We start from the raw sequence: 25,264 nt of genomic DNA, 5'->3' as shown, positions 1-25,264 counted from the left end.
GGGTTGTTTTGAGGATTAAATGAGATAATATTTGTTAAAAAAAAAACCCAGCATATTATCTGGCACATAGTGGGCATTATACTGCTCATTCCCTTTTTTCCCCTCCCTAGTAGAAAGAATACTAGCTTTTGAATTGGAGAACCTGAGTTTGAATCTCAGCTTTACTACTTATGGTGTGTGTGACCCTGATCAAGCCCTTTAATCTGTGTGGGTCTCACCTTCCTCCTCCATAAAATGAAGAAGGTTGGAATGGACCATCTCTATGTGCCCTTCCAACTTTAAATACTATTCAATGAAAAGTTTCGTCCCAGGCCAGGTCCCAACCCCAATGATACAGGGGCTGAAAGCAGTTCCCACTGCCTCAGAGGACTCACTCTTCTAAAATTTTCTGTGCTCCAAGTTTATCCATCAGTATGTGGAACTGAAGGTCTTCCTCTTCTTCACTCCTGGTGTTAATTACCTCTTCACACCTGGACTGATAGATTTTTTCCTCCTGGGGCTGGGCTCTCTGTTCTTCAGAGTTATAGTTGTCTTGGCTAAAGAAGAAATGGCCTAGGAATCAAAGTGAAAAAACAAATTAATAACTGTAAGGGAGGGAGTTTCTCCTTCTTCTTCATCTCAGATAATGGTTAATTGATTGTAGAGATGTGTCTATACCCTTTCCTTGTTAGTAGGTTCAAACAGCACTCTTCCATTCATTCAAGATGCAAATAACTCAGTTGACAAACAAATTAGTCTTTCTTCTAAATGCTTTAAATATCTAAACCTTGGAAAGGTGGAGACGCTATAAAATGGGAGCTGCTTGTGAAAGAAACCTGGGGGGGAGGAGGGGCGATTTCTCTATCTCCGTCCTCCCTCCAAATATCAGCTATCTAGCTTCAAAGATGAGCTACTGGACAAGTAAGGAGACATTGCATCCAGTAGGAAAAGAAGCACACACTAAAGACACACATGGATACAGAGACAATCAAGAAGTTACTGTCTGGCAGCAGAAAAGAAAGTGAGCCTATGGAGGGGAGCTGACAAAGGAAACCTAGCCAAGGAATCCACCCAACCAAGATGCTGTACCCAAGGGAAGCTGCATGAAGATTTTCATGAAGAGAGAAGAGACGTCTAGGCTTTGCAGTACCAGAAGTTGTGAGTGGCCTATGTCGCATATGTAAAATATATGTGCCTCAGTGCATTTATGTTCTTAAGTTTGAACCCACTCCTTCCATGGATGCCATGTGTATTTGTGGGATGGTGTGACCCAAATTTGTGGGGGAAATGTTTTGTAATTACAGTTATGGCTATATCTTTCAAGCAAATGACTTTGCTAAGAGGTAATTAAGTCAACAAGCTGATTGTTAACTACAGTGTTATGAGTGCAGTTCCACAGATTTACGCACTGGACCCAGCCTACAAAGTAATCCTGAAGTGATTCTACAGAGACATTCACCTCCAGAGAGCTTCCAATTTGTCTAGCTACCAGTAGTCCTTTGTAGGCTGAAGGAGGAATAAAATAATATATCAAAGTCAGACTTTAAGTACCACATTTCAAATGTTTTGTCCCTTTGTCTCTTTGTTATTTCTATCTAAAAGACATTTTTCCTACAGTGGAGATACAACGCATTCCAACAATAATACAAACAGCAGCGTCTCACATATATGTAATAACTTGAGGCTCCAAGAGTTATGAGGAAAACCTCATAACCCTGTGAAGCAGATAAAACAAGTGTTCACATGACCACTTTAAGAGACTGAGGAAGCTTTTAGATATTAAGTACTCTGCCCACTTTCCCACAACTAGGAACAGAGCTTGGACCCACAGAATGACAGTATTATAGCCAGAAGAAACCTTAGCGGTTATCGAGTCTTGGCTTCACCTAGACAAAAAGCCCTCTGTAATATACTTGACAAGTACTCATCTTATTTGACTAAAGACTTCCAGTGAGGGTGAATGTACTATTGACGGAGGAAGCCCACTCCACTTTTGGACAGCTCCAATAGCCTGTTGTTGTCTTTTGAAACTACACCTTCTGGTTCAAGTCTGTTACTCCTTTTTGGAAAAAAAAATATTTTAACTTCAAAATTCTCTCCCTCCCCTCGCTTATCTCTCACTCAATGAAAAGGGAAGAAAAACAAGACCCATTACAAATATGTGTAGTCATACAAAACAAATTTCTGACTTAGTCATGTCAAGAAAAAAAAGAATGAAAAAAGAAAGAGAAAAAGAAAAGAAAACATGCTTCAATCAACACTGTGAGTCTGTCGCTTCTCTGACTGGAGGTGGATAGCATGTTCCACCATGAGTCCTTTGGAATTTTGATTGGGTTGATCCGAGTTACTAAATCTTTCTAAGTTGATTGATTATCTTTACAATATTGCTGTTACTATATAAATTGTTCTCTTGGCTCCACTCACTTCACTTTGCATCATTTCCTACCAGTCTTCCTAGGTTTTTCTGAAACCATCCATTTCATCATTTCTTATAGCCCAATAATATTCTATTGTATCCATATATACCACAGGTTGTTCAGCCATCCCCAAACCGATGAGCATCTTGGTTTCTAATATTTTGTCACAACAGAAATAGCTACTACAAATATTTTTGCACATAAGAGTTCTTTACTCCTTTCTTTGTTTTCTTTAGGATTTATACCTAGTAGCAGTATCACAAGGTCAAAGGGTATGAGCAACTTGGACATGGTTCAAATTGCTTTCTAGAATTGTTACACTAGTTCACAGCTCGACCAACAGTATATTAAGGTACCTGTTTTTCCACAGCCTCTCCAGCATTAGTCACTTTCCCTTTTTGTTACCTTAGCCAATCAAATGAATGGAAGGTGGTATATCTCAGTGTTTTATGAAATTTGCATTTCTCTAATTATTAGTGATTTAGAGCATATTTTCATATGCCTACTGATGGTCTGAATTTCTTCCCTCTGAAAATTATCTGTTCATATCCTTTGATCATTTGTCATATGGGGATTAAGAGTTCATTATTCCTAAGGTAAGCATATTACCTACCCTCGCAGAGATTGTAATATAAGAGATAATTAAGATATGTCAATGATGGTATATATTAATTCTGTCCATAATACAAGGCAGAATGTGTGACTATGATAAGAGAAGTATAAGGTGCTGTGCAGTTGCTTAAGAGAGAAAAATAAAAATATCTATAATAATAATAATAGCAATAACAACAAATGATATATAAAAATATATAGTGCCTACTATGTGCAAAAAGCACTGTGCTAAGCCTTTTACAAACATTATCTCACTTGATCCTCACAACAACCCTGGAAGGTAGGGGCTATTATTATCCCTATTTTACAGATAAGGCAACTGAGGGAAACTGAAGTTAAGTGACTTGCCCAGGGTCACATAGCTAGTAAGTATCTGAAGCTGCATTTGAATTCAGGACTTACTGACTCCAGGCACAGCACTGCCACCTGGCTGCCCCAACACTTGTTTTTGTGCTTGTCCCAAAAACTTTGGGGCAGAGGAAAGAATTCTAGCCTGGCAGGGAGGAGGTCTGGGTTCTAGGCTCTATCTCAACACTGACTATTTAATTTTGGACAAATTATTCAGCCTCTCTTGGCTTCAGTTTCTCTCTCTGTGAATTGAGGGATATAAATATTATATCTAAGGTCCTTTCTAGCTTTTGATGTCCCATGACTCTTTAGATAAGTATGTTCAGTTACATATGGTGAGATGATTACTCCTATACACTCTGCCCAAAGGTCGGGAATCACAGGAACTTGGCTATCCTGTTTGGTATACATTGTACCATTCTGACTTTTGTGGATTTTCTGTTCATTTAAGTCCCTCACTCCAAGAATCCCTTAACCACACAGATTCACTAGAAATCACTCCAATCTTTCTGGTTTGGTCTTGGTTTTAAAAACAATTGCCTTTTGACAGTGTTTTTACAAAAACAACAAAAAAGTGGACTTAAAATCAGGAGGCCTACACTTGATTTGATACTATCAGCTTCAAGACCATGGGCAAATCATTTAACCTTCCGGAGAATGTTTCTTCATCTGTAAAAGAACAATGATAAAATTTGTACTACTTACCTCATAAAGTTGAGAGGAAAATGTTTCATCAACTTGAAAGTGTAAAGTGTTAACTAAATGCATTATTGTTAGGTTGTAACATGATGATTGTTCAATAATGTCCAGTTCTCTGTGACCCCATTTGGGGTTTCTTGACATACGTACTGGAGTGGTTTGCCATTTCCCTCTCCAATTCATTTTACAGATGAGGCAAACAGGGTGAAATGATTTGTCCAACATGACACAGCTAGCACATTTGAGAGTTGAGAGCACATTTGAACTCAGGTCTTCCTGACTCCAACTTGGTGCTCTTAGTGCAGTGTAGAGAGTGCTGGGCTTGGAGGTGGGCATTCTCATCTTCCTAAGTTCCAATATGGCCTCAGACACACTAGCTGTGTGACCCTGGGCAAATCACTTGACTCTGTTAGTGCATGAGCCCCTGAGTCACTGGGTAGGAAGGTAAGTCGTGATGACTTATTCTCCTTTCTTAAGCTCTCATTCTTCCCACAAGTTGGGAGAATCCAGAAGCTACAGATATATGACCACATGTGAATTGGGGACTCACTGAATCCAGTGGTGAACTCCTCTGGAGTCAGGAAGCCATTGCCATCAGCATCCAGGGTATCAAACACGTCCTCCAGGTCCTCCAAGCTGAGAGGCAATTCATTGTGAAGACGCTGAAAGCAATGAAAACGGTGTTTGTTACAGGGAATAACACATCCACTGGGGGGCTGACCAGGGAGGAACTTAAGGGCACACTATCCATTGGCCTAAACTTTAGCTGATTTCATCCCACATACCAGAAACTTTCCTTCCTAGAGATAGTTAGACCTCTAGAAATTTTTGCCTCTCTTTTATATCCTCAGCACTTAGCCCCATGCCTAGCACCATTATAAATGCTTGAAATTTATAGTGAACTGATAATTAGAGCCAGAAAAGGCCAAGTCTCAATCTAAATCCCTCATTTTGATGATGAAAAAGCTAGAGTCCAGAGCAGCGAATAATATGCACAAGGTCATGCAGATAGTCAGGTAAAGAGTTGGGAGTCCAACCCTCTTGGTCTCCTGGTTCTCAATGCAATGTTCTTTCTGATCTCCACACTTGCAGATCTGTTCTTCTTGGAAGCTCTTTTTGATGAAGGGTTCTGGCTCTTCCTTGTGTCCTAATGATGGTTTTTCCTTTAGAAGTAGCATGAAAGACAACATCAATCTTTTAGAATAAGAAAAGGGAAGTATTCTAGCCATGTAACAAGAATGAGAGACAAAAGAGAGGGAGCCTAGTTGCTGCAAAGGTGTCTCTAACATATTCAAAGAACCGTAAAGGAGGACTCCAGTATACTGGATGGATTCGCTATTGGGGATTTTTAAAAAAATGTGGACAAGAATAACACAGTATGAAAAGACATAGATTAGTTACCATCTGGACTGGTGGAGTGGGTATCCACAGTCATGAAATCATAGAACCTCCTAAGAACATGGATATAAGAAGTCAAAGGCATTTGTTGGAGGGGAGGTGGTAGAGTGACAAGTCATAGTTAAGGGGTCAAAGGTGTTAGGAAGTAAATAAAAGAACTGTTGTGTAGAGCTTGGGACCGATGAGAAAGAAGAGCAAATTTATAGCGAAGCAACCAATTGTCCCAGTTTAATGACTTCTAGCAGTTTTTAGGTATTCTAAAGTAATTCTGGAAAAAGAATTTTGTTGGAAATTTGTTGGGAATTGTGTTGGAAATTGTTTAGGAAAGAATAACATTTAAATGGCTGATAGTGGGTCAAGACTGGGTAGTGAAGGAAGAGAAACTCAAACACAGGTGATGAACTGGGAGAAAAAGTGGGAACTATGTGGAGAGATCATAATAAGGATAAAATACAGATGAACCTTTGAACTGGGCACAAATTAGAAACTCATCTGTTGGGGAATGGTTACCCAACTTTGTTTCACAAATATGACAGAATATTGCTGTGCTATAAGAATTCATCAATATGAAAAATTCAGAGAAGCAAGGGAATAAATGAGGGAATAACAAGATGGCAATATGGCATCCTGGAAGAACTGTGGGCTCAGGAGTCAGGAGACCTAGATTCCAACCCTGGCTTTGCTTACTGCCCGTATAAGTGAACTGGGGCAAGCTACTTCCTCCTAAGCCTTAGTATTCTCAAATATAAAATGAAGTATATTGGATTAGATGACTTGGAAGGCTTGTTCAAGCTCCAAATCCTATAATGAAAATTGGCTAAATGTCTTCTTCTCCATGTATGACACTGTCCCAAACTGGCCCATTTACTGTCTCCTATTTACTGTTACACCTTAATGCTTCTATCCCCTTGCACCAGGAAACCCCTCTTCTGTGAAAACTCAGATTAACTCCATTCAAATCTAGACCCCCACATAACTCCAGGTCCCCACAACATTTGCATTTATCTTTCTGTACAACTTATAATTTATATTTATATCAATCTAGGCTAGACAATTGTAACTTTGAGTCAAATTTGGCAGGAGAGATAATTTTGAGTGACTCAGGTCTTCTACACAGTTATTGCCTAACTTACATTAATTCTTCTCAGAGCAAAAATTCTCCATCTAATCTCCCTTTTCCAGGTCTCTCCTCCTCCTCCAGTCTGTCCTATTCCACTGGCTTCATAATCGCTAGGAAGAAATGTTGTGAAAGGAAGAAATTTGTCTTTGTTCTCATCCTCTCCCTTTTCCTACACTGTCCTCCTCTCCTGTCCTATCCTGTCCTGTCCTGTCCTGTCCTTCTCTCTCCTCCCCTCCCCTCCCCTCTCCTCCTCTCCTCTCTTCTCCTCTCCTCTCTTTTCCTTTTATTAGGTATTAAATCACAGAAGCATAAAATGTTAGATCTGGAAGGGACTTAAGGATGATCTGGTACAACCCACATCCAAGTCATTTTTCTACTTGGGAAAACTAAGGGAAAGTGACTTGTACCAGACCACACAGCTGTAGATCTGGAACCAGAAGTCAAGTATTCTGAATTTAAGACAAATTCTGTTAAACTAATATATATAAACTACGTAACTGTAATTAAAGTGTGAGCTGAGAATTCAAGCTTTGAAATAACAAGGTGGAATTTAGCCACCAGATGGTACTGCCAGATATCAGCATAATTCTCCTCATCCACAAGGCCCAAGTCCTGGGAAGTCCTAAATTTCACCAGCTTCTAGCAGTATTTCTTCGCCTTCAGTCCCTGAACTAGACAGATTTCAAGGGGTTCTTGAATTTACATCTTTATTTTCAGTAGCTCAGCATTTCCTCCCATTATGAATGTGGACAACAAACATTCCAAGAAGGAGTCCCTGGTCTCCACTAGACTAGCAAAGGGGTTCAGGACACTAAAAAGATTCAGAAGTTCTTTTCTGGAGGGAGTCCTGAGAGATAGCCAGACCCTCCAGAGTGGTCAGGATTCAGGGTCCTTGTCTCTCAACTCCTTCTCTCCTGAGCAGCTGTTCTCATGTCAGTCTCCTTGTGTGGATTAATTCAATCCGAGATCACAGAATCATTGGCTTAGATTTTGAGCTGGGAAGGACCTTGAGGTGGTCTAGTCCAAATGGCTTGCCCAAGGTTACATAGGTAAGTGAAGAAGCTGGGATTAAAGCAAGGTCATCTCACTCTAAATCTAGTATTCTTTCTGGGGGCAGCACAGTGTATCCACTGAGTGCTGGGCCTGAAGTCAGGAAGACATCTTTCTGAGTTCAGATCTGACCTCAGACACTCACTAGTTGTGTGACCCTGGGCAAGTTGCTTAACCCTGTTTGCCTCAGTTCCCCATCTGTAAAATGGGCTGGAGAAGGAAATGGCAAACTACCATAGTACCTTTGACAAGAAAACTCCAAATGGGGTCACAAAGAGTCAAGCACGACTAAAACAACTGAACAGCAGTAGTGGAACAGCAGGGCACAGGCAAGAGTGACCAGAAGCAAATTTCTGTCTTGACTTCTTTCTTACCCTTCTGTTTTCCAGCTTTCTCCTCTCCCCTCCTCTTGATGAAGAGGTTCCAGAGACTGGCCAGAAGGGAAAGACCTAAAAACTCAGAAGGATGGACACTGGAATATCTGCATTTGGGTGGTTGTGGAAGACTGGCCACAGAGGAATAAGCAAAGATGTGGCCCACTGTTTCTGAAGGGTTACCACCTCCTGTCCAAGTTGTTGGAATCTCTCTAGCTGGGGCCAAGATGAAGAGACAGAGAGCAAAGTAGCAGAGCCTCTGACTTGCCCGATTTTATTGGCCATAGACAGAATTGGGTAGATTTGCACAGCCTTAACAGAAGCCACTGACCAGGCAATTTGGTGAAATGGAAAAAGAATTGAGTTTTGAATCAGGTGTCCTGGGTTTTAATCCTGCCATTAAATAGCTAGATGACCCTGGACAAGCTCTCAGTCCCATGAAACTAACACACTTATGAATCTATCAGTCTCCAAATGGATTCAAACAAGTTTGCTGTCATAAAATTCTCCTGTCTATCTGGAACAGAAATTTCTTCCCATGAAGTTCTTTACCCAAGCCAATCCCTCACCCAAAAGCATAGGGGAAACCTATACTTGTTCCACAGATACTGAAAGTGACTTGTGATGAAATAAAGGGAGAGACTGTGACACTGTTAGGTGGGGTAAGAAAAAGGAAGGATACCTCTTTTGTGATACTCCTCTGAGTAATAAAGGAAAAAGAGCTAGCAGGTGTGAAAGTCCATAAAACAACATGCAAGAGCACTTGGCAATATCCTGTGGTAATCTTCTAGCAGATCAACCATTAAATTTAATTTGGCAGGTAGCTACATTAAGAAAGAACGTGATACACAGCAGAATGGGAAGATAGGCTGATGGGAAAGCCATTTGGAAGAATTAAATTAAATATGAATGTTCTTTAAAAGAGGGAGAGAAAGACAAGGGAGAAGCAGAGATTGTAGGCATGCATCTGTTTAGCATACAGAAGAATTTCTGACTTTATCTATAATCCATAAACCATCTGTCTTAAAAATCACATTGGAGGGTGAGTAGAGGGTATTTAGAAAAGGGAGAGGCTTTATTTTGTGAAGGAGAAATTTATTAGCTCCCTTTAAACCAAATATCACTGTGTTAGAGGTGGAGTATACAACCTAACTCAGGTTACTCCCCCCACCCCTCTTTAGAGTCCTTTATGGGATAACTCTGATAGTTTCCATCCACATCTTTAATTTACCTTGGTTCTTCTCTAAATTTTATCTCCAACATCATGATGCGCACCTACAGCACTCTGGTTGGAAGGAAATTCCAGAGTCCATTCTCCTACTTTCAGGAACATGTGCCTTTAAACCATCACACCTACATTCGTCTAAAGCTCTTCAGGAAAGGGATCTGTGGCCCTGCTGTCATTCACTCAATTATTTTCTAATATTGACTCTCATGAATCTCCCCAAATGTCTTAATCCAAGTCTTTCTTGCTGTATCTTAAGTTTATTCCCTGCTTCTTTCATCAGTACAAATGAATGCCAGATGTTATCTCATCACCCACATGATACTTTTTAATATACCTACAGGTTATTATTTGGTGGTCCCCCTAAATATTCTCTTTAGGTTAAATAATTCTACTTTCCTCCATTTTTATTAATAATTGTCTCCTTTCTAAAAGCTATCATAAAATTCTCCTAAACAAGTTCTGGTGGTTCCCAATTTCTTCCAGGATAAAATACAAACTCCAATGTTTGGCCTTAAAAATCCTTGCAAGTCCAACTGAACCAGCTTTTCCGGGCTTGCTATACATTACTCCTCCTCATATACTCTTCAGTCCAGCCAAAGGAGCCTTTTCTCCCTTCCTCACATACAACATCTCTGTGTTTTTCTACAGACTGTCCTCCATATCCAGAATGAAATCCCTGCTCACTTCAGTCCCTGGCTTCCTTTAAAGTTCAGTTTAAATGCCACCTCCTAAGGCCATGGGAGCCTTTCCCTCTCTCCCCCAAGTTGTTAGTGTTCTCCCCAGAAAATTATCTGGCATTTGCTCTGTATATTCACATATATCCATGCTCTTTCCCCTAATAGAATGTAAATAATCTTGTTCAGGGTTGGGGCTTTTTCATTTTAGTCTCCAAATCCCTATAACAGAGTGTTTGGCACAAAGTAGGTATTCATTAAATGCTTATTGTTCGCATAGATGGCCAGTCTTGGGGGCAAGGTGACCTGAAGTTTCCACATGCATCTTTCCCCACCCGCCCCTGGTGAAAACACAGGACAAGAACAAACCATGACAGGGAGCCGAAATAGGAGCTGGGAACACCAAAATCAGAAGGGAAAAAAACATCCCCTGCCATCAAAGAGATTGCGTTTAAAGGGTCTATTTTTCTTTTTTAACAAAAAGAAAAACTTTAATCTCCACCTTTATTATCTCACATTTATTATCCTTCTAAAGAAGTGTAAAACCACATATTAACTGCCCTTAGCCTCACAATATTCCCAAGGTAGTCACTGTGTGTGTGTATGTATACATATATATGTGTGTGTGTGTGCATGCGTGCATGTGTGTATGTATAGGTATTCATGAATATATCTATATGTGTACATGCATATATGTATACATACATGTATATATACATATACACTGTGTGTATACATACACATATATAAATATAAATATTCTGTTGAGGGTCAGCACGTGCACTTCTTAACTAATGGAGGTAAGCAGGAAGATGGGCCCAGATAATAGTTCACTTTGCAATAGGGAGACAATAAATCTTCGCAGATGTGGAAATATCAGATTTCCAATTCAAGGCTTTATCTGTTAGGCTCTCAAACTTATTCATCCTGGAACATCCCAATTATCATGCCATTCATGTCCCCTTCTATATCCCATTCTCCCCTGCTTATTCCCCTTTTCCCCAAGAAAAATAAAAAAATTCCTCAAATAAGACCTACGGTTTGTCCGTAGGGGACTACTAACAGCTAACAACTCATGTCTCATTTTCAGGAATTGAGATCTGCCTAAGAATCAAATATATCTGGTTGTTGTTGTTTAGTTGTTTTTCAGTCATGTATGACTCTTGTGACCTCATTTGGGATTTTCTTGACAAAGATATTGGAGCAGTTTGTCATTTCCTTCTCTAGCTCATTTTATGGATGAGAAACTGAGGCAAACATAGTTAAGTGGCTTGCCCAGGGTCACACAGCAGCTAATATATGTTTGAGACCAGATTTGAACTCAGGAAGATTCTTCCAGGCCTGGGATGCTATCCACTGTGCCACCTACCTACCATTATGAACATATCTGGAAGAACTAGCAATGGGAATTCATTCCTTTAATGCATCTAATAATTCATTCCTTTTATGCATCTAATAGTCTGCTACCACTATAAAACTGTTCTTTGAGTTTGGCTTGTTACAGTGTCTGTGAATCCCTTAGAAATCTCCAATCATGCTTTCCTTCTGATCTTGGATATATTTTTTTTATTTGGATGAAAACCTTTTAAATTTAATATAATCAAAATTATTCACTTTATACCTAACTTTACTCTCTCTATCTCTTGCTTATTCATAAATTGTTCACCTACACATAAGTCTGATAAGTAATATATTCCATGTTCTAATTTTCTTGTAAAAATCTCTCTTTATATCTAGGCCATGTATCCACATTTTTAAAGACTGTTTATCAGATAAAGGTTTCATACCTAAAATATATAAAGAACTTTGTCAAATCTGTAAGAATATGAGTCATTCCACAATTGATAAATGGTCAAAGGGTATGAACAGGAAGTTTGCCAATGAAGAAATCAAAACAATTTATAGTTATATAAAAAATGTTGTAAACCATCATTGATTAGATAAATACAAATTAAAACAACCTTGAGATATCATTATACACATACCAGATTAACTAAAGTGATAGAAGGGGAAAATGACTAATGTTGGAGAGGATATAGAAAAATTGGGACACTAATCCATTGTTGGTGGAATTGTGAACTGATCCAACCATTTTGGAAAGCAATCTGGAATTATGCCCAAAGAGCTATTAATCTACCTATACCCTTTGACCCAGCAAAACCACTTCTTGGTCTATTTCCAAAGATGATTAGGGAAAAAGGAAAAGAACTTATATGTTCTAATATGTTTATAACAGCTCTCTTTATGATGGCAAAGAACTAGAAATTGCAAGTATGTCCATCAGTTGGGGAGTGGCTAAAAAAGTGATTATGATGGAATATTATTGTACTGTAAGAAATGATGAGCACAATGATTTTTAATTTATGACCAAATGAAAGAGAACATTACAAAATGCAAAATAGATAATTTTGATTACCTTAAATTGAAAAAGTTTTCCACAAACAAAGCCAGTGTGACCAAGATTGAAAGGGAAGTAGAAAACTGTGAAATAATTTTTACAACCAGTGTCTCTGATAAAGACCTCATTTCTAAAATACATAGAGAAATGAGTCAAATTTATAAGAATACAAGTCATTCTCCAATTGATAAATGGTCAAAAGATATGAACAGGCAGTTTTCAGAAGAAGAAATTAAAGTTATTTATAGTCATATGAAAAAATGCTCTAAATCATTACTTATTAGAAAAATGCAAATCAAAACAACTTTGAGGTACCACATCACATCTATCAGACTGCCTAACATGACAAAACAGGAAAATGTTAATGTTGGAGAAAATGTGGGAAAACTGGAACATTAATTCATTGTTGGTGGAGTTGTTAACTGATCCAACCATTCTGCGGGACAATTTGGAACCTATGCTCAAAGGGCTATAGAAATGTGCATACCCTTTGACCCAGCAATACCACTTCTATGGCTATATCCCAGTGATCATAAAAATGGGAAGAGGACTCACATGTACAAAAATATTTATAGCAGCTCTTTTTGTGATGGCCAAGAACTAGAAATTGAGGGGATGCCCATCAGTTGGGGAATGGCTGAACAAGCCATATATGAATATAATGGAATACCATTGTGCTATAAGAAATGATGAGCAGGTGGACTTCAGAACAACCTGGAAAGACTCATATGAACTGATGCTGAATGAAGTGAGCAGGACCAGGAGAACATTGTACACAGTAACAGCCACAGTGCATGATGACTGACTTTGACAGACATAACTCTTCTCAGCAATGCAAGGACCTAAAGCAATTCCAAAAGACTCATGATGGAACATGCCATCCATATCTAGAGAAAGAACTTGGAGTCTGAATGCAGACTGAAGTATATTGTTTGTTATCTCTTTTTTATTTCATTTTACTTTTTCTTTCTCATGATTCCTCTCATTTGTTCTGCTTATTCTACACAACATGACTAATGTCAAAATATGTTTAATGGGAATGTACATGTAGAGCCTGTTTCAGATTGTATGCCATCTTGGGAAGGGGAAGGAGTTGAAGAAAATTTAACTTATGGAAATTAATGCTGAATACTAAAAAATAAATAAATTTTTTAAAACGATAAGCGCCATGATTTTAGAAAAACATGGAAAGACTTGCATGAAATAATGAAGAGGGAAATGAGCAGAAGCAAGAGAACATTATATATAGCAACAGCAATATTGTTTTAAGGACAACTTTGAGCAAGTAAGTTATTTTGTCTATTATAAATACCCAAAGTAACTATAATGGACATATGAAGAAAGATGGTATCTGAATCCAGAAAAAAAGAATTAATAAATAGAAGTATGTATAGAATAATTTTACACATATGTGCCTAATGGTTGCTATGGGGGTGGAGAAGAGGAGAAAAAAAATTTCATGATAATTTTGCTGAAAGGAATAGCAAGTATAGTAGATTTACAGATTTTCATGTACAATAATCCTTTTTTATCATATTATGTTATGGAAATGCTTGTTTTATTCCATAAATTAAAAATTAAATAAATGAAATTTAAAAATTAAAATTAAAAAAAACCCTCCAGTGGTGATTATTGGGATTCCAAGCTCCAACCTGAAGCAATACAGGGCCTAGGTTATGTGACCTCAGGTTTTGAATGGTATAATAGCCCCATTTTTTTATCTGCAAGTTTTTTTTATCTGCAACTCTTTTGGGGCCTTGGAAAGGGAAGAGACTATGTAATGTTGCTGATAGCTCCATCTTTGAAAGCCGCTAAATGCTAAAGGCACTGGACCGCAGCAAGAAACTTTATTTTTCTGATGATTGTCCCACAAAAAAAAAAACAAAAAACAGCTTGGACCAGTGTTAAAGCACTTGATACAAGTTTGTGCTGTGTTCAAAGAATCCACATCATTGAACTGCAAAATCTCTGAGTACCCTCTCTACTGTCATATGACTGTCATATAGTTAATATTTGTGAACTTATAAACTGATTGGCTATTTTATTTATCCTCCTAAATCAAATAGATGGATACATAACCTAGGCATAAATTGTTATATCATAAACAAATTAGAGGAATAAGGAAGAAATTAATTTTCAGTTCTATGAGATTGGGGAAGTTTCATTTTAGCATTAAAATTGCACAGATGAGAAAAGAAGGGAATGAAACAAACATTTTCAATTCATTGTATACTTATAAAACACAAAAGCCACACATAAAAATATTTAAGATTTTTACATACTATCCTCTTTATGTTCATTGTTTCTGGTAATGCTTATACTTGATACTAACTTAGCAAGCTTAAATTTAGACCATAATATGTATGACAAAATTTAACTCACAGCACCTGCTCTGGAAGTCTCTCTCTCTCTCTCTCTCTCTCTCTCTCTCTCTCTCTCTCTCTCTCTTTTATCCTGATATTTCTTATTATCTCATGTGGTCATTGAGTTGTCCCATTCTCATATTAATGGAGCTGCTACTTGGTTAAGATATTCTATCTACCCTTTTACTTCCTCTTCTAAGCTATTTATTCTCTTTACATTTCTTTCCTCTAGAGTTCTTATTTCACTTATAATTTAATTTCTAATTTCTTGCTTAAATTCTTCCCACGTATTCTTATAGTCCTTGTGACAAAGCTTTTTTTTCCTCTGAGGCTTTGCTTATAACTTTTGTGTAGCTAATTTCTTCTTCTAGGTATACTTCTCTGGTGTCTCTTGATCCATATTTCCATATTTCCATGTTCAGTGTCTTCTATTTATTCATATCTCCTGCCTCAGTTCCTGATTTAGGATTTTGTGCCAAGAATAGACTTAATCCCTTGTTTTTGGATGAGATGGTCAGACATTGTTTGGTCCTTGTCTCAATTAAAAAGGTCCTACAACTATCTTCTACTTGCCCTAGTATGTGTCTACTCAGAAGGTTTTAGGCTCCTCTGGATCATTTGGCTTCCAAGTACTGTATGACCTTCAGAATCCTCTGGAGTCTCAAATCAAATTATTGCAGATTTCCAGCCCCTTGGACTGTCCCTGTCAGACTCTTATAATCTCTGGCTCTGATTACTTAATCAGAGTAATCAGAGCACTGTTGGTCTCTGACTCTCCTAAAGCTTCCTTCTCCAAGAGGTCTCTCTCTTCCCTATTACTGAGTACTCCAGGTCATAGTGCTTCAAACTCCTGGATCCCTTGGGACATGGATATGAGAGTTTTGCCTGCCCTGTCCCAGGTCATGGTCAGAGTGTCAGAGCACCTAGATACTTCCTCATTAGCTCATACCAGGTTTCCTATCTTCCTTCTTTCCAGAACAAGATATTGCAGGTTACAGATGCCTCTGCATCTTCTGTGGTCCAAGTACTGGCAGACTCCTAGCTTGTTTATATGAACTTATCCTGGCTTCCCTGGTGTAGCAGTCCCACAGTCTTCTAACTTTCTTTTTGACTAGTTTTGGGCTGGAGTAAATCATTTACTACAGTTTCTCTTTAGATTTATTATTATTCTATTTTAAAACCTTTTCTGGAGTGCCTGTGGAAAAGCCTGTCTCCTCTAAGACTTTCCACACTACCATCTTAATGGGGAGCCTTCACAGTTCTTTTAAAAGAGGAAAGACTCTTATCTTCCTGGGAAATTTTTTATATCCTTATGCCTGGGGAAAAAGAGACATATGGGATATCCTCTCTAAATATTCTTTGAATGGAGTCCCTATTAGCTAAGAAGGATTGACTATACATTGGCAGCTAGATGGCACAGTGGATAGGTCACTGGGCCTGAAATCAAGACTAGACCTAAGTTCAAATCCAGCCTCAGTCATCTCCTCTTTCTTTTACCCTGGGCAAGTCCCATAGCCTTTTTCTGCCTTAATTTTCTCATTTTTAACATAGGAATAATCACAGCCCCTAGCTGTCAGGGTTGTTGTCAGGATCCAATGAGATGAGCATTGTAAAGTGCGTAGCACAACAATGGGCACATGGTGGGTGCGATAAATGTTAGCTATTGTATTCGTATAATGAGTCTATTTGCAAGTCATTCTCCATAAGTGCCATTAATGTGGAATCTCTCACAATCAAGATTCTATCTGTGCAATACTTGTGTTTATCGCACACAGCTTGTTCATGGTGGTAAAAACTCTTGAGAATGCTGCCTGGCTTATCCCCAAATCGCCTTGCACCTTTCCGACTGACACTTCTGTTCAACAAACATTCACTAAGCACGTACTGTGTATAAAACAGTTTCTGAGACTGCAGTAGTAACAGAAAGTGTAGATGCCTTTGTTCATGAAACCTACCGCGTAGCAGGAATATAAGATACACAAACAATTATAATACATGCTATTATATAGTACAGGGTAAGTACCTTGTGGAGCTACAAACGAAACTGATACATGAAGTTTTAAAGGAAAGGTCATCACCAATCCAGAAGCACCAGAAATGGCTCATTTGATGTTTCAATTGAGGTTCAAAGGAATGGAGGACATTCTAAGCATGAGGAATAGCATGAGTAAAGATGAGGGGGCAAGAGAACATAAACTAGGTTTGGAGGACAGAGAGGAGTCCAGTTTGATTGCAGCATAGATTCCATGGAAGCCTTCAGTTCTATCCTTGGTTCCATACCCATCCCCACTCGTTACCTCGTTGTCTGCTGTAATGTGCCTTATACTAAGGAGACCAGAGCCCCATGCTTCTGATTCCCCATGTGCCCAAGAGCAAGCTCCAAGCAAACTCTGGCAAAGGAAGATCTCTCTTCAAAACCCAATCTGTACAAGTAATGCCAGAGCAAGGAGATGGACCAATCTGCCTCTTGGCAGATTTATTGGTATTAGAGATGCTAGGGTACTAGCACAGCTGACCCTCACCTTGCCAATAATTAAGCTCTGTGCATATAAAATGTTCTTAGTTTTTTGTTTGGTAGTATGACTTTTGGATCATGAGAGTCTGACTCCACACTCACACCTTAAATGAATTAGAGGGAACGTGGCTTGTGTGTTTTGTCTCCCTACCAAGAGATGTCAAAAGAACTCCCTAATCGACCTTTCCAGGGATCAGAAAAACCTTATAATGCCCTAATTCTCCCACAAAACAGAAAGAAACACCTCAGAGTTACTTAGATTTCTAGTGCACTATTCTTACAACCCATGAATAAATAGTACAAGCATCAAAATCTCTATTTTGCAATTGAGGAAATAGAGTAACAGAAAGGTTAAAAAGGACTTAGTCCTGGTCATATGGCTAGGAGGTATCAGAGCCAGGTGATCCTTCTCTATCCACCTCCCCAAGCATCCCTAAGACACAGAACTTGCTGTATTTTCTGCTATTCTTTACAGCAGCGTTTGGTTTTTCCCAATAAAATGAAAGCATGCTGCTGCCAATGGTCTCTTCTGTCAGTCTGCAGGCTAACCTAAGAATGACAGTAAAACCAATAATGCAGCGAAGGCAAAAGCCTTCATGATGTTTTGTCACATTAGCACATCTTTCACAGTCCACAATTATAGCCTGTATGGAGCTAATTGATATATAAAGACTTCAGAAGTTAATAATAGGGAGGTAGGGGATGGACCTGTGATTTCAGTGATATACAGAAGGCAAGAAAACTCCCTCCAGGAATGCAGATCAGTATAATCTTTGTGATTTATAGACTTAGAATTTTTTAGAGCCCTAAGGGGTTGAGAAACTTGCCAAGGTCCTAAAGAGCTAGTATAGGTCAGAGACAGGGTTTGAACCCGTCTTCCTGATTTCAACACCAGCTATGGCACTACTATGCCTTACTGTTCACATTTATATAGCGTTTCAAGGTAGGACAGCTAGGGGGTGCAGTGGATACAGAGCTGTATCCCAAGTTGGTAAGACCTGAATTCAAATTTAGCCTCAGACATTTACTAGTTGTGTGATCCAGGGCAAGTCACTTAATCCTGCTTGCTTTAGTCTCCTTATCTGTAAAACGAATATCTGGTCACTGGATTCAGATGGCTCTGGAGGAGAAGTGAGGCTGGTGACCTGCATAGCCCTCCTTCACTCAAAACAAAGTCAAGTGCAAGTCATGCCATCATTTCACTGATGGCATGGTCTTCTTTGGCAACGAAAGACGAACACACACAAAATGAGTTGGAAAAGGAAATGGCAATTCACTTCAGTATCTTTGTCAAGGAAACCCCAAATAAGGTCACAAAGAGTTAGACATGACTGAACAGCAAGGTTTTCAAAGCATTTTTACCCAAAACAATCTTGTGAGTTAGGCTATTAGAAATAAAAACACATCCACCATTCCTTATGTGAGTTATCAGCTTTGTGGGTTCCATACCACAGCCACTTTTGCCTCCCACCCAAGATTAGTACCCGGTTGGAGGTGAGGGAACAAAGTAGGAAGAGTGAAGAAGTGCCTGAGCTTACTTCTCTTTGATTCTGTCTGACTAAATCCCCAAATCAAACACACATGCTTTTAGTTTTAAGCTTATCCCTCAGTTAATATCTTTTTTCATTTTTTAAAATTTTTTAAGTAATAAGTACTTTTAAAATTAATCTGTCCCACTTAATACCACAAGCTATTAAGCAAAATACGAATAAACAAATTCCTTAATACATATCTCCATAATCTGGAAAAAATAAATTTTCATGTTCAAAAATGTACAACTCTTTCTTCATTCTGACTTATCCGCGTTGATCAGAGCTCTAAAATCTTTCTGGTTTTTGTTCTCTCTATAATGTTTTTGTTATTGTATGAATTGTTTGCCTAGTTCTGCTCAACCCACTCTGCTCTAGTTCATCAAGATCTTCCCAATTATTTCTGAAATTGTTCATTTCATCATTTCTTATGGCACAAAAATATTCCATTATATTCATATTCACAATCTATTTAGCCATTCCTCAATAGGCTACCCCTTTAGTTTCCCATTTGGAGCTACCTACCTAGCATTCTCTATGCCTCATCTGTTCTCCATTAGTGTGGCTGATTAAGAGTTGATTATATTATTTAAAAACACCCCCACAAATCTGTGATAGTTAATTATTGAGTTAAGAAGCAAGAATTGAAGTTTGTCAAAGATTTCTAAAAGCGCTTCTGTTAATAGCTTCTGGTCCACAGTCTAACACTTTGCTCCATTGTTTCAGTCATGTCCAACTCCGTGACCCATTTGGGGTTTTCTTGGCAAAGATACTGGAGTGGCTTGCTGTTTCCTTCTCCAGCTCATTTAACAAATGAGGAAACAGAGCAAACAAGGTTAAGTAACATGTCCAGGGTCACACAGCTGGTGTCTAAGGCCAGGTTTGAATTCAAATCTTCCTAACTCCAGGTCTGGCACTCTATCAACTGTACCATCAAGCTGCCCTGTTTTATGCCCTGTCTGTTACAAAATAGAAATAGATTACAAATAATGACTTGTATGTATGTATACTTAACTGCTCTGAGGATCTTCATGAGAAATAAGTGATAATCTCCAAGCTTTATTTTCTCTTTTAGCAAAAGGGCTGGCTGCTGGACAAAACTATAAGTGAAAGCCTAGACTAAGGGACACAGGCAAGATGCTGACTTTTATTCAAAGTACCACAACTAATTTGGAATCCCCAAACCTCACCTCTAAGCAAACATCATATTTAAGGGTAATATAGATATAGAACCATTTCACTGTCCAGTTTTTTCTCTTATGAAAAAATAACAATTTTTATTTTTTTTATTTTTTTCTTATTTAAATTTATTTATTTAAGTTTTCAACCTTCATTTCCACAAAATTTTGGGTTCCAAATTTTCTCCCCATTTTACCCCTCTCTTCACCCCAAAATGCCAAGCATTCTAATTACCCCTATCACCAATCTGTCTTCCCTTCTAATATCCCTCCCTTCCCTTATCCCTATCTTCTCTTTTGTCCTGTAGGACAAGATAAATTTCTATACCCCATTACCTGTATTTCTTATTTCCTAGTTGCAAGAACAATACTCAACAGCTGTTCCTAAAACTTTTGAGTTCCAACTTCTCTTCACCCCTCCCTCCCCACTTTCCTTTGGGAAGGCAAGCAATTCAACATAGGACATATCTGTGTAGTTGTGCAAATGACTCCCATAATAGTCGTGTTGTGTAAGACTAACTATATTTCCCTCCATTCTATCTTGCCCCCCATTTCTTCTGTTCTCTCTTTTGATCCTATCCTTCCCCAAGAGTGCTCCCTCCTCCCACTGCCCTCCTTTCCATCATCCCCCCCCACCCTGCTTATCCCTTTCTCCCCCACTATCCTGTATTGTAAGAAAGATTTTCATACAAAATGAGTGTGCATTTTATTCCTTCCTTTAGTCGAATGTGATGAGAGTAAGCTTCATGTTTTTTCTCTCACCTCCCCCCTTTTTCTCTCCACTGAAAAGTCTTTTACTTGCCTCTTTTATGAGAGATAATTTGACCCATTCCATTTCTCCCTTTCTCCTCTCAATATATTTCTCTCTCACTGCTTAATTTCATTATTTAAAGATATGATCCCATCCTATTCAATTCACCCTGTGCTGTGTGTGTGTGTGTGTGTGTGTGTGTGTGTGTGTGTAATCTCACCAGCTACCCAGATACTGAAAAAAGCTTCAAGAGTTACAAATATTGTCTTTCCATGTAGGAATGTAAATAGTTCAACTTTAGTAAGTTCCTTATGACTTCTCTTTCCTGTTTACCTTTTCATGCTTCTCTTCATTCTTATGTTTGAAAGTCTAATTTTCTTTTCAGCTCTGGTGTTTTCATCAAGAATGTTTGAAAGTCCTCTATTTCATTGAAAGACCATTTTTCCCCCTGAAGTATTATACTCAGTTTTGCTGGGTAGGTGATTCTTGGTTTTAGTCCTAGTTCTTTTGACTTCTGGAATATCATATTCCACACCCTTCGATCCCTTAATGTAGAAGCTGCTAGATCTTGTGTTATCCTGATTGTATTTCCACAATACTTGAACTGTTTCTCTCTAGCTGCTTGCAATATTTTCTCCTTGACCAGGGAACTCTGGAATTTGGCCACAATGTTCCTAGGAGTTTCTTTTTTTGGGTCTCTTTCAGGAGGGGATCAGTGGATTCTTTCAATATTTATTTTGCCCTCTGGTTCTAGAATATCAGGGCAGTTTTCCTTGATAATTTCATGAAAGATGATGTCTAGGCTCTTTTTTTGACTGAGGCTTCCAGGTAGTCCCATAATTTTTAAATTGTCTCTCCTGGATCTATTTTCCAGGTCAGTTGTTTTTCTAATGAGATATTTCACATTATGTTCCATTTTTTCTCTTGGTTTCTCATGAAGTCATTAGCCTCCATCTGTTCCATTCTAATTTTGAAAGAACTATTTTCTTCAGTGAGCTTTTGAACCTCCTTTTCCATTTGGCTAATTCTGCTTTTGAAAGCATTCTTCTCCCCATTGGCTTTTTGAACCTCTTTTTCCAATTGAATTAGCCTATTTTTAAAAGTGTTATTTTCTTCAGCATTTTTTGGGTCTCCTTTAGCAAGTTGTTGACCTGCTTTTCATGATTTTCTTGCATTGCTCTCATTTCTCTTCCCAATTTTTCCTCCACCTCTGTTACTTGATTTTCAAAATCCTTTTTGAGCTCTTCCATGGCCTGAGCCCATTGAATATTTATTTTGGATGTTTGGGATACAGAAGCCTTGACTTTTATGTCTTTCTCTGATGGTAAGCATTGTTCTTCCTCATCAGAAAGGTTGGGAGAAGATTTCTGTTCACCAAGAAAGTAACCTTCTATAGTCTTATTTTTTTCCCCTATTTTGGGCATTTTCCCCAACCAGTTACTTGAATTTTGTGTCCTTTGTCAAGAGTAGGGTATACTCTGGGAATCTGTAAGATCTCAGTTCCTCCAAGATGGCACAATCAAGAGTGTACTGGTCTGGGCACAGGGAGGGATTTTTGTGCCCAGAATCTTGGCAGAGTTTCCCCTCCACAGCCACCTGGCCTCCAGTTCCACCAAGTCAGCACTGGGGGCTGATTTTCAGATAACCTGGATGGGCAGGGCCACCATTCAGTGTGAGACAAAGACCAGCTCCCCCAGGGCCTTCACACAGGGTAGAGGCAAGAATCAGCTCCTCAGTGCCCCTAGGGTTTTTTTACACTCCAAGGATGGATCCTGCTGCTGCGTCTGCCGATGTGGCCTCTGCAGCGGCTGCCTAAGACTGGAGCTATGGACGGCCCTTTTCCCTTCCTGGCCAGCTGAAAAAACCCAGTCACTGACCTTTGGCACCTGTGGGTTGAGGGATCTGTGAACCAGCTGCTGCTGGGACTGGGGATTCCACGACTGGAGATTCTGCCCGAGGGCTGTTCATGAGCCGCTTGGCCAAGGCTGGGCTGGGCTCTGTGTCCGCGACAGGTGCAACCAACAACAGACATTTCCTGTGGGCCTTTCAGGTCACCCTGGGCTGGAAATCTCCTCCACTCTGTTGTTCTCCACTTCTGCTGCTCCAAAATTTGTTGAGAGTCCCTTTCTACAGGTTATTTTATGGGCTGTGTGGGGAGACCCTGCGTATGTGTGTCTTTCTCCTCAGCCATCTTGGCTCCGCCCCCCCAAAATAACTATTTTTGAAGACAGTTTGTCAGCTGCACGGTGTACATATCTGCCTCCCAAGTACAGATATAGTGTCACTCTAGAAAATGCTTTTTTATGGTATTAGAGATGAAGGAAGTGGGAAATTTGTTTTTCTAGAATTGCACTAAAAGTTCCATTTTCTCTATGAATTTCTGGGTGAAATTATGATTGTAGTACAAGGAATTTAGGTAAGATGCTAAGAATAATTCTTTAATAATAATAGCATTTTCATATATACATACATGTTTATGTATAAACATATGTTTATATATCTATAAATATTTATATATAAACATATATTTATACGTCTATAAATATATAATGTATATATGTATATATGTATATATATATATACATATATATATATACATATACATATTTAAGTTTTGTAAAGAACTTTACAAATACATCTCATTCAAATCTTACAACTGCCCTGGGAGGCAGGTGATGTTATTATCCCTATTTTATAGATCAGGAAACTGGAGCAGGCAGAGTGAGGTTAAATGACATACTCTAGGTATATGGAATGGCTATGACTTCAGAAAATTAAGGAGTTAAGTGCAGTGCAGTCATGTTGTTGAAGCTGGGGAACAGACAACATGATCAATGATTTCTTCCAGGCCATTTGGTGGTAAGACTATACTTAGGTTCACAGGACAAGAGATTTAAAGCTAGAAGTGACCTTAAAGGTGAATATCCTCACTTTCAGATGAGGAAACTGAGAACCCAAGAGATGTAACATACTCACACTCATACTACTTAGAAGCAGCATAGGACTGGACTTCCAAATAGATAATGATGTAGGATTTAGAGCTGCAAGACAACTACAGCCTATCCAATTCCCTTCCTTTTTCAGATGACAAATCTGAGGCCCAGAGAGGCAAAATAACCTGACTAAGGACTTGAGGTTGATAAGCAGCAGAATCGAAATCTGACACAGGAATCACCCAACTTCAAAACTGGAAGACTGTTTCTTCTACAACAATGGTTCTCAAATATTTTGGATCCAGGATCGCTTAACTCTTTTTATCTTTGAGGCAATCAAGGTTAAGTGACTTGCCCCAGGGTCACACAGCCAGTAAGTGAGAGCATATTTGAATTCAAGACCTCCTGACTTCAAGAAATGGTGCTGTATCTGTTGTGATTTGGAATGCTAGGAACCCTGAAATGTAAGGGTTAAGGGTGTGGGTCTGCCTGGAAAGAATTTGACCACTCAAGCCTTGTTTCAGTGCAAGTATTGAGTTTATTATGACACTGGTTGGGGTGGGTGAGATTTCTAGTGAGTCTGTGCAATTTACTAGAGGCAAGATTGACATTTTTATATAGACTGTAGGAAAGGAGTGGGCAGTTTTCAGAGATTTGGTGTAAAGCGCTGCATTTGCTCATCTGAGTCAGAACACTCACGAACATCAAGACTGGTTTGATGAAAATGATGGGGAAATTCAGAAGCTGCTAAATGAAAAACGAAAACTTGACAGGATTTACCAGCAGGAGAGTTCATCCACCTCTAAAAAGGCAGCATTTAGTTCCATCAAAAGCAAAGCACAAGCAAAGCTTAGAGAGATGCAGGATTCCTGGCTCAGTAAGAAGGCAGATGAAATTCAGTTTTATGCTGATAGTAACAATCCAAAGCACTTTTATGATTCCCTGAAAGATATTTATGGACCAAAAATCTATGGTGCATCACAAATACTCAGTGCTGATGAAGCTACACTGATTAGCAATAAGGACAGGATCCTAGAGAGATGGGCTGAACACTTCCATAGTGTTCTCAACAGATCATCATCAATCAATGCTGAGGCCATTGACCATTTACCTCACGTTGAAGTCAATCTCTTCTTATCTGAACTTCCAACTGAAGAAGAAGTTTTGAGGGTCATTAGGCTCCTTTCATGTGGCAAAGCACCTGGTGCTGATTCTATTCCAGCTGAGATTTACAAGGCAAGGGGACCTCTGCTCATACAAAAGCTGACTGAAATTTTCCAGGTTGTATGGCAAGAGGAAGTTATCCCCCAGGAGTTCAAGGATGCCTCCACTGTCCATCTCTATAAAGGTAAAGGGACAATCACAGGGAGGTCTCTCTCTTAGTCATTGCTGGCAAAATTCTTGCTGAAGTCCTTCTTAATAGGCTGATCCTTCACCTGGAAGATGGTCATACACCTGAGAGCCAGTGTGGCTTCAGAAAGGGCTGAGGAATAGTCCATACAGTGTTTGCTGCCTGACAACTCCAAGAGAAATGCCAGGAGCAGAACAGGTCTGTACACAACATTTGAAGAACTGATCAAGGCCTTTGACACTGTTAGTCCTGAGGGCTTATGGAAAATTGTGTCAAAATTTGGTTGCTTGGAGAAGTTCATCAATATTTTATGTCAATTTCATGATGGCATGTTTACCCAGGTTCTG

The 25,264-nt window shown here is 39.0% G+C and overlaps 1 protein-coding gene across 2 annotated transcripts in view; it reads right to left on the bottom strand.

Moving 5' to 3' along the window:
- CRACR2A (calcium release activated channel regulator 2A) overlaps positions 1-25,264 on the bottom strand; it is a 222,323-nt gene that overhangs the window by 104,448 nt on the left and 92,611 nt on the right. For both annotated transcript variants that reach the window (XM_072654002.1, XM_072654003.1), the window contains 2 exons: positions 4,606-4,717; positions 375-552 (listed from right to left, as the gene is read on the bottom strand). In XM_072654002.1, the coding sequence (XP_072510103.1) occupies positions 375-552; positions 4,606-4,717 (290 nt within the window). The remainder of the gene's footprint in view (positions 1-374; positions 553-4,605; positions 4,718-25,264) is intronic.

The sequence above is a fragment of the Notamacropus eugenii genome, chromosome 3, assembly GCF_028372415.1.
Source record: "Notamacropus eugenii isolate mMacEug1 chromosome 3, mMacEug1.pri_v2, whole genome shotgun sequence".
Lineage (NCBI taxonomy): Eukaryota > Metazoa > Chordata > Mammalia > Diprotodontia > Macropodidae > Notamacropus > Notamacropus eugenii.
Note: the sequence above shows the minus strand (reverse complement) of the source record. Positions and strands in the feature narration are given on the sequence as shown.